The following is a 16,181-nucleotide window of genomic DNA, read 5'->3' as shown; positions in this document are numbered from 1 at the left end:
TAAAATTCTATTTTAATTTTGATTTTATTTTTATTATTCATTTACTTTTTTCTAATTTATTGTATTGAATATTTCTAGAGAATTGTATAACAATTATATTTATTATCAGCGACAATCGGCTAATCCCGTTGTGTTCCACATTAGAGAGATCATGATCGATGATAAGCGGTAAACGGAAATCGCGATACACACACGCGACCAACACCCTGCTGATTCAATCATGTAATGTATTTAATTATGTGTACACGTTTCAATTAAGAGGCTGATACGGCTTTTAATCGATTCATGGACACTACTGGTGTGTACTGTACCGCAGTCTCTAACTGTTATTGAATCATTTGGTCCATTAGATCGTCACCAAGCACACGTTTATTTAAATGACCGAATAATATTATCTTCAGTCTAAATTTCCCTTCAAATCTCCTAAATGTGACGATTTAATATGTCAATTGTCTCTATACTTCATTACCGTTCATTTACGTTTCATGTTAATTCAAGTTGCTAGAGACTCAAGTAAAAGTTTTGTATTTTATTTTTTTTTTTTTTTCTAAATGAATTTTCAGATATTTGGAGCTGCAGAGCAGCGGTCGTAAAGACGAGCTTCGACTTCACTACGTATCGCGTCGGGATGGTAGCGTCCACGTAGAGGCGTTTCCTTTCCGATTGGCCGATGGCGCCTGGCACAGGGTCGCCCTGAGCGTAAGCGGCTCGCAGGTCGAGCTGCTCGTCGACTGTCATCCCTTGTACAGGCGGCTGCTTAGGCCTGGACCACCTGACACCAATTTCACTCTGCCACAGCTACAGCTTTGGGTTGGACAGAGAAACGTCAGGCACTTTCTCTTCAAGGTACATACGACCTCTCCTCTTCATCATCCTCATTACCCAATTTCTTTTATCGCACCGTCATCTAGTGTCTTCCACTGTCAGTCATCCAGTGTCATCTAGTGTCTTCCACTGTCAGTTATCTAGTTTCATTCTTTCTCATCCTCTGTCATCCTCTCTTATCGACTGTCAGTCATTCAGTGTCATCTAGTGTCTTCCACTGTCAGTCATCCAATATCATCACAGACGACGTACAGGATAGACCTAGCATCACAGACGAGGTACAGAATAGACCTTGCCCCTAATGTGTTTTTGTGTCCAACGTTCTGAAATACCGATCGTGTAAAAATTCAGAGTTTTTGTTATGCCCTCTACGATATAAAGTGATGAGTTTAGGAATTACACACAATCCAACTATCAAAGGTGGTAAAGTCGACAGATGTAAAAAATCCTCTTTTATTAAATTTGTATATAAAGATACATACATGTATCGGATTGCGTGGGTAGAATTGTTCACGATCTTCTGACAGCAGTAGAACACGCGCATGTAACGAATCATTTACTAATAAACGTTACTTTCTTATTTGTAATTTCATAGTTACGTTTAATTCCATTCGCAACCACTACTAATGTTGCAATCTTGTTTTATACTGAATCGGTAACGTTGGTAGCGACATGAAAATGGTAAGGGTTTTCTCGGCCCCAAAGTCCCATAAAATGTTCGGTCTATCCTGTACGTCGTCTATGCACAGACGAGATGTAGGGTAGACCAATCATCTTATGGGACTTTTTGTCACACGATCTGAAATACCGACGTCGTTCGAAACTACTGGTTTTGAAGCGCATTCTACGCTTAAGAACGGTCATTTTAAGAACTGCATCACGTAAAACGATTTATATTGGTCAGGAAGTAAATCATGAAAGATAGCGCCCAAGACAAAATTGTGTGTGTACATTGTTACTGTGTTGTCAATACACCCTTGGATCTCGAAACGTAAATGTGTGTGATTAAATCCATTTTTATTCATCCTAAGATTCGAAATTTTGTCTTCATCATTATTTAAAATAACAAATGACAAGTGTTCTTGATTTCATGTGACAAAAAAATACATTGGATGAGTGGTCTACTCCATATCTTGTCTGTATCACTAGATCAACACTCGTTATCCACGGTAATCCAGTGCCATCTAGTGTTATCCACTGTAATCCATTGAGATCGGGTGTTGTCCATTGTTATCCATTATGAACCATCGAACGTTTAATTATAAAAAAAGGCAAATTTGTTACAGTAAGTTTTTAATTTTATGAGCTATAAGTAAATATTGCTTTATTTTGTCACACCGAATGGAAAATTTCAATCGGCTGAGATAAGTTCGTACGATTGTCGCGCCACAGGGTGCTTTGCAGGATGTGAAGCTGATACCAGGGCCCCATGGCTACCTTTCCCAGTGTCCCCAGCTCGACTCGTCCTGTCCCACTTGCGGTGAATATTCCATATTACAAAATACGGTGGAACAGCTGAAGCATTACGTCAAAGATCTGACACGTAGGGTGAGTACAAAAAACAATTGTCTTATAAAAATTCCCTAGAGATTCTGTTTTAATAATTTTGCAAAGAAAACAGAGTCCCTATATAAATCCAGTATTCGCTCATTGACGTCCTTCCTTTTAGCTAGCCACTGCAGAGGGCAAGATAAGCAAAGTGGAGGAGTGCGAGTGCCAAAAGTCATGCAGGGCGAACGGCACCGTCCACGAGGACGGCGCGACCTGGGAGAAGGGCTGTCAACAGTGTTCTTGCGTCCACGGGGAGATAGAATGCAGGCCAACACCCTGTGCTCCTGTCACCTGCAAGAATCCTGTCATTCCTCCAGGACAATGCTGTCCTATCTGCTTAAGTAAGTATTCCAAATCTCCAATATCTCAATTAAAATTATAATTAAAATTCTATGTCTATACAATTATCCATTAAAATTTCTAAAATCATTCTGACTCAGCTTTCAAAGTATTTCCAATATTCTCTCTGTGACTAACATTGTAAGTGATCCTTAAATTAGCCTAGAATCTAGATAGACAATTTTTGCTGAAATAGTATTTGTTTTTCTTCTTGCAAATTGCAATTTCTTTTTCGTAGTAATATACCAGGTGATACACATAAAATCAGTCCCAAACGCAAAATACAGTTTTAAAGTTATATTTCGTATTTCCCGCTGGAGACTTGTTGACACTGTTACACATGCGCATATGAGTTCTGAAGTGTATAGTCGGTAGAAGCGATATAACGTTGGAGGGGACGACTGTAAACAAGTTTTTGACCAACCGTCGGTAATGTCACGAGGCTGTTCATGAAAGAATAAGTGATTGGCTGATTAGCAGCGAGGACCTCCATCTCCGACTTTCTAACCCTTACTCCTCCTTCCTAGGAGCTCCTGCTCCACTTTTGCTTGGTCAAGCTATACTTTGAGAGGTATACTAGAAATACTTTGGTATACTGAGGTATACTTTGAGAGCTATACCGATTAGAGATAGACCGATTTTACGTATTTACCATATTTATTCCACCAACTGTACAGTACATTATTACCGAATAAAACTGAAAAAAAAAAACTGTGTTTTGCGTTTGGGTCCGGTATTATGTGCGCCACCCGGTGTAACATCGTGGTGATCAATCAATTGAATCTCCAGAGCAATGTTATTTGCGCGGAGTGATTTACGATCACGGTGAAAAAGTCTCGCCGAAACAGTGCGTCGAATGCGACTGTTTCGACGGCAGCTTCACGTGCCAGAGGTTCGACACCGAGACAAGATGTCCGCCACTGCCTTGTCCACCGAGCGAGCAAATCAGCGTCGCCGAGGAATGCTGCAAATTCTGTCCAGGTACGTTTATACAGACGAGCATATTTCATATCGCTGAATATTTCATGCTACTAGTCACAATGATCAACGTTCTTCGATGCTTATGACAATTCACGATCATCAAGTCGACGTTGAACAACCATAGTTCCTGCTTATCGGACAATAATATCGCTTGATATGAAAAATTCGATCACATTCGTTCATGTTTACTATTTCAATATTTTAACGAAAAACATTCACGGTATCTCGCTTTGATTTGTGTGGTTCTCGATTAACCTATACGTTGTACTATTCTTGGCTAAAGTATCGACGGTGTAAATTGGAATTATAACACAATTAACATTAGAAGAATTCAATCATTTTCCTTTCCTTTAAATATACTTCAAATACAGAAGTCTAAATTTTGTCAAGAGTTGTAGTACTCACAGCTACAACTGAACCTGCATTTATCACTAAAATTTGTCAAATATTAAGCATGCCGTTCCATAATACTATCATTGTTTCATTAAAAAAAAAATCCCTAGACTAGATTCCCCCATTTGTTCACCATTTTGAGTCCAAAAAGCACGTCAAATGGCATGCCAGCAAATCTAAAGCAAAAGGAAAGCGACTACCAACTGTCTGACATCCAAAATGCCATTAAAAATTAAAACTGACTAAAAATTACTAATCGAATGTTCTAACTGTCTCTGCATCCGTCTGGCTAACACAATTTAACCAGGGGTGGACTACTGCGCGAAGGGCCACAAGTGTCACTCTAACGCGTCCTGCCTGAACCTGCAGACAACGTACGCCTGCCACTGCGATATCGGTTTCCAAGGGGACGGTCATAACTGTCACGGTACCTAATGCTTCTCTAACTTTCCTCTGTCTGTCTCTGTCTAACCAGTCGTCGTTCGATCGAATCCGCCATGTTACTGGGTCGATCGAGACGTCTCCCGGCAATCGATTCCTCCTCTGGTGTGAAATATGCAGAGGATCAATGTTGTTGGCACACGTAGAGAAACGTGACAAACGTTTATGCTCGTTTGATTATGTCGATGCTCGTGTCGAGGAGTTGGATCGTTGACGATTGCGGTTACTGAATTGCGGTAATGTTCTCTCACGACATTCTGATCGATATCGAACTGTTGTTTGTGTGTTTTACAATTTGTAGTCATGGAATGTTAAATGAATCTTAAAAAAAATATTATGTTGGTGATCACTCAAGTTTCCGCAATTCCGTAATTTAATGTACAGGTGGTTTTATTTACATTCACCTTGAATTATTGTTACAATTTTTTTAAACTGAATTTGAAAATGAATTTTTTTTTATCTTCGAGTAACCTTGAAGGTTATGAAACTTTTTTTATGTGGTAGATTCAATCTTCGATTATCAAGCATTTTTTGAGATTATGAAAATCCTTTTTGGTTATGTAGACTGTACTTTTGATCCTCGATATAACCTCAAATGAAATCCAATTCTTCAATTTCACGAATAGTTTGGGAACATACTTTGTTTGAGGTTATAATATTGGGAAAAATTGATTGGAAATGACTGGATGAATTCATTGGCACCACAGACGTCGACGAGTGTAAGCAGCAAGGTGGCTCCGAGGGCCACCATTGCAACGCGAACACCAAGTGCGTGAACGTGGTCGGCTCCTACACGTGCGAGTGTCTTCCGGGTTACCATAGAGTGGACAAATTCAACTGTGCCGAGTTAGACGAGTGTGCAACCGGGCATCATGCGTGCGACGAGCACGCCACCTGCGTGAACACTGCGGGAAGCTACTATTGTATTTGCAAGGATGGCTACACTGGCGACGGTTACACCTGCAAACGTATGTTCGACCCATAGCCCTATTTTTTACCTTACCACCCCATCACTTGAATGTCAAAACATTTATAAAAAGACAAATGTTGAATTAAATGTAATTCCAGAAACATTTTCTCTTATATTGTTTCACCCTCCAATGTTTGAATACCTGTCGTTACTCTAAGTGTATCTTCCTCGTCCCCTTCAGCTGTCTGTAATCAGACCTGTCAAAATGGCGGCGAGTGCGTGGCACCAGGAAGGTGTTCCTGCAGACGTGGTTACATTGGTAACAGCTGCGAGCTCGATTTGGACGAGTGTGCGAGCGATCTTCACCGATGTCACCAGTCGTCGACCTGTTTCAACATGCCTGGTTGGTACTACTGTCGTTGTAAGCCAGGCTACAGGAGCGCCCTCCACGACAGCACTCAGGGCACACAGTGTCTCGATATCGACGAGTGCAACGACCAAACGATCGAAAGGAGGCATACCTGTCATCCTAGCGCCAAGTGTGTCAACACTGATGGTGGTTACGAATGCGTTTGTCCCCCTCATGAGGATAATCACACCATGGTGGAGTGTCGACTGAGTAAGTGTACATTTCCATGGAATTGTCTAGGGATGTTTCATAGGTGAGAAGCTCTAACGATGACAATTGGAAAAATATCTTGCGTATAGGTTGTTGGTTTGAGAGTCGAGAAGTGAGAAATGGAGATACCTTGGCGCCAGCCGGGAATCCCTGCAGAAGATGCACATGCAAAGATGGTGTAGTTACTTGCAGAGATCCCATCTGCGACTGCAGCGCTCCTGGAAGTCACAGGGACAAATGCTGTCCTCAGTGCGATCCTGCTGCCTCCTGTAGGCATCAGGAACTTCATCACCTAGTCTTCAGAAGTGGCGAACGGTGGATATACCAGTGTCAGACTTGCGAATGCCTGGTAATTGAACTAACCTCAGAAAATAGCGTAACTTAACCTAACTTTTCTAAACAACTCTTGCTATTTCGGTTCGTGTTAAAAATTATTTGATCAGCCAGAATGTTGATAAACACAGTTTACGGACATTTTTCACAAAATCCTCTTCGAAATTTGTACAGTATGGCGAAATAGACTGCTGGCAGATGGAATGTCCACCGGTGACCTGCTCGAATCCAGTGACGGAGGACGGGGATTGTTGTCCCCGTTGCGAGGACGATCCTTGCGCGAGAGAACTGCCAGGGAATGGCGCCTCCCTCTCGGTGCTGACCAGACCGCGGCCTTGTAGCTATTCTGGGATCATCCATGATAGTGGCAGCTCCTGGCAGGACCCCCATGACAAGTGCACCACGTGCGAGTGCAAGGTAAGGAGGACGTCCGGCCTCGGTCACGTCGGGGGACCGAAGAATCGTCGGTCCCGCAGGATACGGATAGGATAGGGGGGTTCGTGGGGGAAGGGAGGCGCGAATTATCACGGAGAAACTATGGTCTTGATGGTCAAGCATAAAATCGAAATTGTACAATTCATTTATATCAATTTTAGTATTATTTCATTTTCATTTCTCTTTATTTTGTACATCAACGAACAGAGTTATATAGTTGGTTGTGGAATAATATTTTTGAGTTATTCCGTCGATTCTATGAGGTTTATTTAGTGAAAGTGCAGATGGCAGTTCAGAGATAGCGTCACTAACTATTTTTGCATGTCAGCCATCTTGGCCAGACGTTTCTTCTAGTCGCTCTCTCTTTTCGCGCGAGATCAAGAGCTCAAGGTCAGTAAATGAAAAGAAACAGCAAATAAGTATCGCCTTCGTTTAGCCGTGGATCTGTCATGTGTCTAATCAGTTGCGTTCACTATGTTACGTCGAGGTGCGACCAGTTGCTATGCGGCAGGCGACCGTTCAATATTCATCGATGTGCATAATACACGTGGCGGATTAACATAACCTCTTTATTTATATTTTTCCATTTACTATTTCTATGTGCTTCAGTTGCAAGAGTATTCAAGCGCTGAATTAACGTCGCTTGTGTTTTGCATGGACAGCCAGTCGATGTGACTAATAATTCTAGAAATCAATTTGAATAATTGTAAATATATTTATTAAGAATTTTTAAGCCAACCAAAAGGTAATATTTCATTAATTTATTACTTAAGATGCGTAAGAAACATAGTTATGTTTAGAAAATTCCAAAGAAAAAGCGATGCTGTAAGCTTGACACGTTTTTATCTTTCTGAAGTTTGCTATCAGGTCCTAGACGTACGCTTATTATTTTTTAATCGTTGCAACAAGTCGTCCGCCACGTGTACGACGAAAGTCACAAACACTAGCGCATATATAAATATGAAATACTTGTGTTTTCTCTCGCTCTTTCTTTCTATCTATTTTTGTATCTCTCACTCACTTTCTCTCTCTGTCATTTGTTTATCACGTCAGTTGGTAACCCTCGTACAATACCAAGGTACCTACATACTGACTGCCATTTCTTTCCAGTATGCCATTTATTTTTTTGCGGTGTGTATAACGCGAATCAACTTTTTGCAAGGCTATTTGCGCTGAGACAATATTCTGATTTTCAATACGCTGAGAGAAAACTTAACGTTTGCATCTTTGTTCGAGTCTTTGAAGTGCAGACCAACAACATAACCTCACTTTTAACATTAATATAGTACAGACTTAGCTCAGATCCAGCTTAGTATAGACCTAACCAAAGTTTAACTAGGTTCCAAGTATAACTTAGCTCGAGCATAGCTTAGTTTCAACAGTTAGTCGAATTTAGGCCTATCTTGGAATTAGTCTGGACTTATGCTGGATTTAGAGTAGTGAAATTATGCCTGGAGCTAATTCTGTCTAACCTATATTTAACACAAAGCTAACCTAACCTAGTCTGTACGAAGGATTAAAAATACCTGTCTTCAAAGGCTCGACAATATTTTTTGAAGTGAAATTAATCATTTAGGGGGAAAAGTTCTCTCAGTGTGAGCTGCCATTGCGTCGTGCTAGTCTTGTTGTTATGCGACCAATCAGAAGCTGTATTCGCCACTTGTAAATTGTACTTCAATTCGATCTGTCTATTCTGGTAGTACCAGCGTACGAGACACGTTCAGGGGCGTCCCTAAGCTAGTCTAGAAATTATTGTGTAATTTTTTTCGTTGACTGCCTTGCACGCGGCAGTGTTCATTATTATTATTGTTATTATTACTATGTATCCAGTGATCAGAGTAACCATATACTATGCGTAACGTAGAAACGAGAGTCGTTATATTATTATTATTATTATCGCTGTTGTTGTTATTATTATTTTTGTAGTGATAATTCATTTATCAAACGTACAATTGTTCTTTTTTTTTTTGTTTTTATTTGACCCTCGCTCACTATATGGACCAGGTGCTAAATGGCTTGGACGAAAACGGTGTAGCTTTTGGGGATAAGTTTTCATTGGGCTCTAATGTTGGTATCTTGAATCTTATAAACATATTCGTAGTTTGACAATTCTACTTTTTTTTTTAAGGAAGCCTCAGCAAGTTTTGATAAATTTAAAAATTAATCGATGAAGAATGAATAATAATTTCTAAAATGAAAATAAAAGTCTTGATAATTCTTTCATCTAGTTTTTTTCGAATATTTGAAAAGCTCTGAGATTTAAGAAATCAATGCATTGAATTTGAAAAAAATAAAATAAAAAAATACGGGTAAATTGAACACTGCCGCAGAAAATGACGAAAAATACCGCGAAACTCTGATCAACTTTCACATGAAAAGAAAAAAAAAATTAATTTTTCTCAATGCTCAAAATTTAAAAAAAATAATTTTACTGCTTCGGGTCGGCCCTGCATGGATCGTGTTCAGTACATATTCGCCTGATGATTAATCGCGAGCGAATCCAACCTCAACAGCGATCGAGCGTGTAGCATGACCTTAACCTCGTCGATCCATTAAAATCCAATTTACTAAAAAGAATTTAAAAAGTAACGTTTTAATCTATACAATCGATCGATAATATCAATCATGCAAACGTGTAACGGAAAAATTACTGAAAGTGACCAGAGATGTCACTGTTGAATCGAATATGGCGTCTTTCCAACGATCGAAATAATTGATAAGTTATTCGAAGGAATTACAATGGATCGACTAGGATAAATGGGCTGATGTGTTGAGCAAAATCATTAACTAACTCAGAAAGAGTGATACGAATACTGTGTAAAAATCCCGCCATATTTACATTTAACAAACACATACACATTGCCCGTGAAACGACTAACCTGACTAGCCTAACGATGGGTATCCTTGCAGGTGCCGTACTGCGCCCAATTGGTGAGCAATAGCGCGTGTTGTGTGCATCGGTAATCACGTCACTTCTACCTCACCTATAATCTTCTCTACCTGCCTCTTCTTATACTTTTCTGTTTTGTTGTTGTTTCTTTTGTCACTTTAATGTCTTTTCTCTATTTCTATTAACTTGTGACAATGTTGAATCGTTTTTAAACTGTCCACGAGCTCGAATTGCTTTCGTTTCCTTCTGCCTGCTTTTTTTCTGATACTAGCACTTGGTAATTCTTCTTTTAACCACTACGCTTCTTTCTTCGTTTCAAACTATTTACCACCTTTTTATTTTTCTGTGTGTAACGTTCGTTTAGAGTCGACTATATACATATACTATAGAGTAATCTGCGTGTCCCTGGTTCGTTCGTTCGTTCGTAGAGGTCTCTTACGTTCGTTGATCGCCGCACGCTGGGTCACCAGGCTTGATATCTTAATGTTTTCTTGCATCTGGTTGGCCACACTGGTCGTTTATGCCACGCGTTCAATTATTTCGAATTTTTTTAAGTGTTCGATGATGATAACTGGGAAAGGATTATTCGAAACTTTTGTTATTTATTTGGTGATATTGTTATAGAAATTTTTTTGGTAGAATATCGATGGAAGTATTGAAATAGTTAGTACGAATGTTTCATACGGTTGAAGAAACACTTGAATATGTGATATCATTTACATGATATTTTAGAAAATATGTTTATGATTTCTTTAACAGCTAGTGGCATAGAGACTGGTGGCAACACTGCGTCAAGAAAATGTTAAATCCAAGGGTGAATCGCGAGCACGTCGCATGTTTCATACGTTGAATTAAAATTATAATTACTCTTGATCGACTTGAAAATGACTATTTCTTTTTACTAATTCATAGTTCATGATAATATTCATAGAAATACTTAAACACAGAAATTTTATTATATCACATGATTTTTAAAATAAATAATCCATTTTACCATTACTATCAGATTTAAAGTTTAATGTTAAAATATTTAAATAGGAAAAACTGAAGCATTAAAAGTTATCAATTGCTATATATAATTGAAGTACTGAAATTATAACTTCTGTAAAAAATACATTTTAATTAACATTTCTGTTTATACGAATACTAACTTTTTCGTCTATCAGTCGATCAAGAGACGATTCTTCACTCTACTACAATGGCCGAATGCACGTTTACAAAAGATTCGCATGTACAGACTCACCCCACGCTCTTTTATGACTAAACATGAACTCAATTAACATGTCACTTTATTCGAAAACGCACATTCGAGGATGCACTATCATTAAATAAACAAAATGAATAAAAAGTAAAGAAAGAACATAAAATTCGAATATCTCAAATATTTGGTATCGGTCGGGGCGCACGACGCACGTGGTGACAGACACACGCACACGTACACACACACACAGATTGCATTTTGATTAATTTTTGATCTCTTATTTTTTTATTATTATGGTTATTATTATTGTTATTATTATGGTTTCGTTACACTTGAGCCTCTTTTGCACCCTCCTCTGATCTGCATTCGAGATTCGATAGAAGCACCAAGAGTCTCTTTCTCTCTGTCTATCGAGTGTTGTCCAGCAACGATTCTGGCAAAAAATAAGAAGAAAAGAAACTTAAAATTATTCCTCTACCTAAAAAAATAAAAGCAATAAAAAAGTATTGATTGTCAATCAAGTGTTGAGGTTAGAATTCGAGATAAACATACTACAGGTTTTCCTAACCTATAACTTTTCATTACCTATAAAACTAATTCTTCTTAAAATGTACTAAGCTTGTGAAAACTATAAAATTTAATTATTTTGCTAGAATCGTAGCTGGAAGTAGTAACCTAGACACGTTGTCATCAAGGTGTCAAATACATACTATGGAAATTCATTGTTTTGTCCCCCGAATGTCAGAGCATGATTGTCATGAGTCGAGTTCTTGTAATTTGTGATCGTAAAAAACAAAAAACAAAACAAGAAGAAAAGGCATCGAACTGGGTGTTGGACAACAGCAAATGGGAAACGCAGATTTTCTCCACAACACGGGACGTCGTGTGCCGTTTCAACGAAACAATGAATTGCATACTATGTGGAGGATAACCTATGTGTCCCATTAGCGACGCGAAAAGTCTTGGATCAACGTTGTGAGTCGACCGGGGTGACTATGGCCTCCGTAACGATCCTCTTCATCGCGTGAATTTTTTTTCTCACATGCTTTTTCATGAAAAATTTATCAACGATTACGATCTAGCTTACAACTTTTCGACGTTCTTTACGTAGCTATGCACGTTCACAAGAACGCACCTTTTTGCTGTCGACACAAATTGAGAAATACCCTTTATAGTGAAATATCTGACAATGTGTTTTTTGTAGGTTAGTAATGATAATAAATCTAGAGATTCTAATTAAAATATTAAAACTACTTAAAGATTCAAGGTTTTATAAAGTATTAAAATAATTGATTTCAAAAGAGTAATTTTTTCTTTATTTAGTATATTTAGAATTATTATTTACAGTTTCACAAATTTGTGAGACACTTCACTGTCAAAATTCTGCAAAAGACACCTCACCGTTCAAAGCAAAGAAAAGAAGAAAAAATTGTAATTACACTGTCGTCACTAGACCCCGATCATAGTCGCCCGATTTGAATCTCCCGCTTTTGGTCATCGTCTCTACCGCACCGCGCACCTGTCAGATGGAGCACGCACGCGCGTACCAAGACTTTTCGCGCGCAAAAGGGGCAAGTAGCCGCGTTGAAATTTCGCGTTAAAATGTGAGATAAAAAAAAATACGGAGAGGGCGAAAGTCAGGCGAACACGACAACATAAAACGTCGCTTGGTCTTGTTCGTTTCGCCGTCGGCTAACCCAGTATCCAACGAACCTCTCCGTAGGACGGGCAGCTATGCTGCAGCTACGATTACGGCTGCGCTGGCGATCTGGGCAGCAACGAGCAGCAGCAACGTCCTCCAGTCGTTGTTCCTGAGCCTGTCGTACGCGGTCTACCGAGCCCTGCGGGGTCACCGATGGCTGACAGTGCATCGGAAGCAGCTCTATCAGCGGTTACCGCTTCCAGTTCCACTGGTGCAACACCAATCACCAGTGCCTACCTCTTGTCAGCTTCGTCTTCTTCCTCGTCCGTTAGCAACGTCGCCAGTAGCAGCAGCAGTGGGTCCACAGGCAGAAAGGATCACTGGACACTGCAGAACGGCTTGTCAAAATCATCCCAGCAACAGAGGGACGACCGCCGTGTTAGAACGCAAACACAGCAACCTGTCCCGACAGCCAGGTATCATCAGCTATCCATTGGAGCAGCGACGACGCCGTCGTCGACGCCTGAACGCGTTACACCTGCGTCGACGTCGTCGTCGACGACGACGACCAAGGCTCCGGTTAAGCACGAGACCAAACAGCCACAATCGTCCGCGTCGCGACGTCAACGCGTCAAGGTGTCCAACAGTAACGGTCTCGCGAGTCATCGTAGCAACGTGTCCTATTCCTCCATCTCCTCCCTTTCCTCTTCTTCATCTTCGACGCCATTGGCGATGCTGGTGTCATCTGGCGCGAACCAAGAAACCGACAGCGTCTCAACTAGTAGCGTCGCCAGTGAGACAGTGGTTTCAGCGAACGCTTATCGACAGCCGGCGTCCACCGGTGGTCGGCATAGGCGCAGCAATGACGCTGGAGAATCCGTGGCACGCGATAGTGGCGCCACCTGAGGCTGACGCTTCCGTGGACAGCTAGAAGAGACAGAAATGAACACTGGCAACGCATTCCAGGGGGTGTAGCAATGGGAACTGAGCCGTAGCCCTACGTAGGAGCGAGCGGAGAAGCCGTTCTCCAATGGTCACCTATGATCATCAGATTCAACGGTGTCGTCGGGGGAAGCGAGTGCAGTGAACCGGGGCAAGAGGAACGCGAGCAACACAAGGTGAAGTAAACGAGCATCATAGAGAAATACCGTCTAGACAACGATTACGCCAGCATTCGGGTGGAAGAGTAACAGTTTCGAGCGGAAGACATTCGTCGTTTTCCTCGACGAGACCGACCTCCTCGTCCAGCTCCTGCGTGTCGTTGGATCATCGATCTAGGGACATGTCTCTCGTTGTATATGGCTGTTTAACTAACCAACGGCCGCGCGAGGGACTATTCGACTCACGAAGCTCTGAATCTATAAGTGTAGGTTCGTTAAGCTCGGCGTGTGTATAACGATCACAATAACCGGTCGCGAGGAGAGTTAGGTGTGCCAAAAACACGAGCCTGCCAACACCACGGCGTGTGAAGTAATATAATCTGTGACAAGCTGCGATCTCGACGTGTTCATCTTCGTCGATCAACATTCACAGAGCGTTTTCTATTCCTCGAATTATACGGCGCTGGGTCAAGCATATAACACGCTGGTGAGAGAGAATCGAGAAACTGAGCCCGTGACGCGTCCCCACACGCGCGTGGTGTCCTCTGGGGGGCGTTCTCTGAACGAGCAGCACCGATTCATACATACACAGTCACGTACACGCTTTCGCGATTCCTTTTTTTGTCGTGTATATCTCCATGTTGAACAGGTAGCGCACAATATTTGGGCCTTATAACAGTTATAAACGGAGGAAACGTAAAAAAAAAAGGAGAGAAACAGAATAAATAAATAAAATAACGAGTCTTCTCGTCGTTCGTCGTTTCGCCACACGGTTGGGGGGGGAGGGGGGGAGCCTCTAAGTCGTGTAATTCGAATCCCCGGTTCTCACGGCGAGACGAGAGAGAGAAAAAAATAATAATGTATGATAGGAACTAGTAATTTATCGTAAGGAATTGAATCTATCCCAACGAGAAGGACAAAGAGGAGGAAGAAGAAGAAGAAAAAGAAGAAAAGGGAGAAGAAAAGAAACGTTTGACGAGTCTATTTATCGAGTGACACGAATCGAGAAAGATCGATCTTTGTCGATTATATTATTATTAAAAAAAAAGGAAAAAAAATAGTACACGCATATTCATACACGTACACGTAAACACGAACGAAAAGAGAAAAAGGTTATTCTATGATGGATGATGAATCATATCTCGTGACAATATAGGTAAACGCGCGATATATACCGGGTGGCCATAATGCGATCACGCGGTCAACTATAGAGAGCTCGTGTTTCTTGGCGAAAAAGATTGAGAAAAGAAAGGAAAATAATAATAATAATAATAATAAGGTGGATAAAAAATCGTATAGTCTTTACGCTTGGAAGAAAAAAAAACGTTAACGTTTAAGGATCATCGTTATGTATTAGGGTAACAGAGATTCCGATTCTCGTGGAGACCTCGAGAGAGAGAGATAGCGAAGCGTCCTTATTTTTTTTCTAGGCAGCCGTTTTATAGGCCGGTTCAGTTTCTCTGGTTCTGGAACGCTGACTGGTTTATGCCTGATCCACATGTGTCGAATCATCGAGCACGCAACCTGTGTCTCCGAAGATTCATCGGCCCTTGGACTCTCTTTGCACGGTGGAAATTAGGCGTGTTCATTAGAAATTTTATCTATCGAAACAGAAAATTAGTTGGAACAATTTTTCGATTCTCTGGTGTTATTCGACAGTTTCAGACTACTTTAACTGCGAGACAAGATTGTCAAGTAAGTAAAAAATTATTTAGGTTAGATTTCCAGTGGAGCCAACTGAAATTCAGAATACTAATTGGAGGTTATATTACTTCCACTTTCGTTTATGAACAGTTTGATTGGTTAGAGATGAACTTCATTCATGTAAGTACGAATGTATTTATTTTAATGATGAAAAGTATATAGCTCTGGAATTTGTTTCATGTACATTGGGATATAGTGATCTTGTCGCACACTGTACATATAATTTTTTTGGCATTTTTGGTTCTAGAACTATGTATTAGAAATTTGTAAAAAGATGTGCAATGGTACCACGTTAGATGAAAGATCCTTTTTTATTGAGGTTAGTATGAAAGACACGCCCAATTTTTCACTGGTGCAATTAAGTCTCCTGTTCAATTATTGGTTGTACACCGGACGATGAACGTGCCGGCTCGCTCGAACGATTCTTTATCTCGCTCAACCCAACGCGACCACTACGACTACATTCCTCCTTGATTAACAATAAGTAGGCACTGAAAATGAGAGAAACATATAAATATAAATATATAAATGAACGAACGAGGATAAGAGAAGTGGATAAATGATTAATTAAAAGTGGCAAGATACGGATGGATAAATAAATAATTAAAAAACAAATGAATATATATGCACAGAGAGGAGGCACGAGTATATATACATGTATGTATACCTAAACGAATGAGAACAGTGAAACACTCGAATAAATTGAATTAATCAATTATTAAACGAATAACTCCTGGCGAAATGAGATGTGCTGAGAGAGACTTGTATAACGTGTATTCGTAATCGTTTGTTCAATGTGCAATAACGTAACGATAAC

At 40.3% G+C, this 16,181-nt stretch overlaps 1 protein-coding gene across 1 annotated transcript in view; it reads left to right on the top strand.

Annotated features, from left to right (window-relative positions):
• The window catches only part of LOC108572371 (protein kinase C-binding protein NELL1-like), a 75,657-nt gene extending 61,970 nt beyond the window's left edge, over window positions 1-13,687 (top strand). Inside the window, exons 4-13 of the mRNA XM_017934603.1 lie at window positions 564-846; window positions 2,218-2,373; window positions 2,495-2,717; window positions 3,505-3,696; window positions 4,397-4,516; window positions 5,238-5,498; window positions 5,682-6,059; window positions 6,149-6,408; window positions 6,567-6,809; window positions 12,642-13,687. Of these exons, the coding sequence (XP_017790092.1) occupies window positions 564-846; window positions 2,218-2,373; window positions 2,495-2,717; window positions 3,505-3,696; window positions 4,397-4,516; window positions 5,238-5,498; window positions 5,682-6,059; window positions 6,149-6,408; window positions 6,567-6,809; window positions 12,642-13,466 (2,941 nt within the window). The 3' untranslated portion in view covers window positions 13,467-13,687. The remainder of the gene's footprint in view (window positions 1-563; window positions 847-2,217; window positions 2,374-2,494; window positions 2,718-3,504; window positions 3,697-4,396; window positions 4,517-5,237; window positions 5,499-5,681; window positions 6,060-6,148; window positions 6,409-6,566; window positions 6,810-12,641) is intronic.
• The last annotated feature ends 2,494 nt before the right edge of the window (window positions 13,688-16,181 follow it).

The sequence above is a fragment of the Habropoda laboriosa genome, unplaced genomic scaffold (genome assembly GCF_001263275.1).
Source record: "Habropoda laboriosa isolate 0110345459 unplaced genomic scaffold, ASM126327v1 scaffold65, whole genome shotgun sequence".
Classification (NCBI taxonomy): domain Eukaryota; kingdom Metazoa; phylum Arthropoda; class Insecta; order Hymenoptera; family Apidae; genus Habropoda; species Habropoda laboriosa.
Note: the sequence above shows the minus strand (reverse complement) of the source record. Positions and strands in the feature narration are given on the sequence as shown.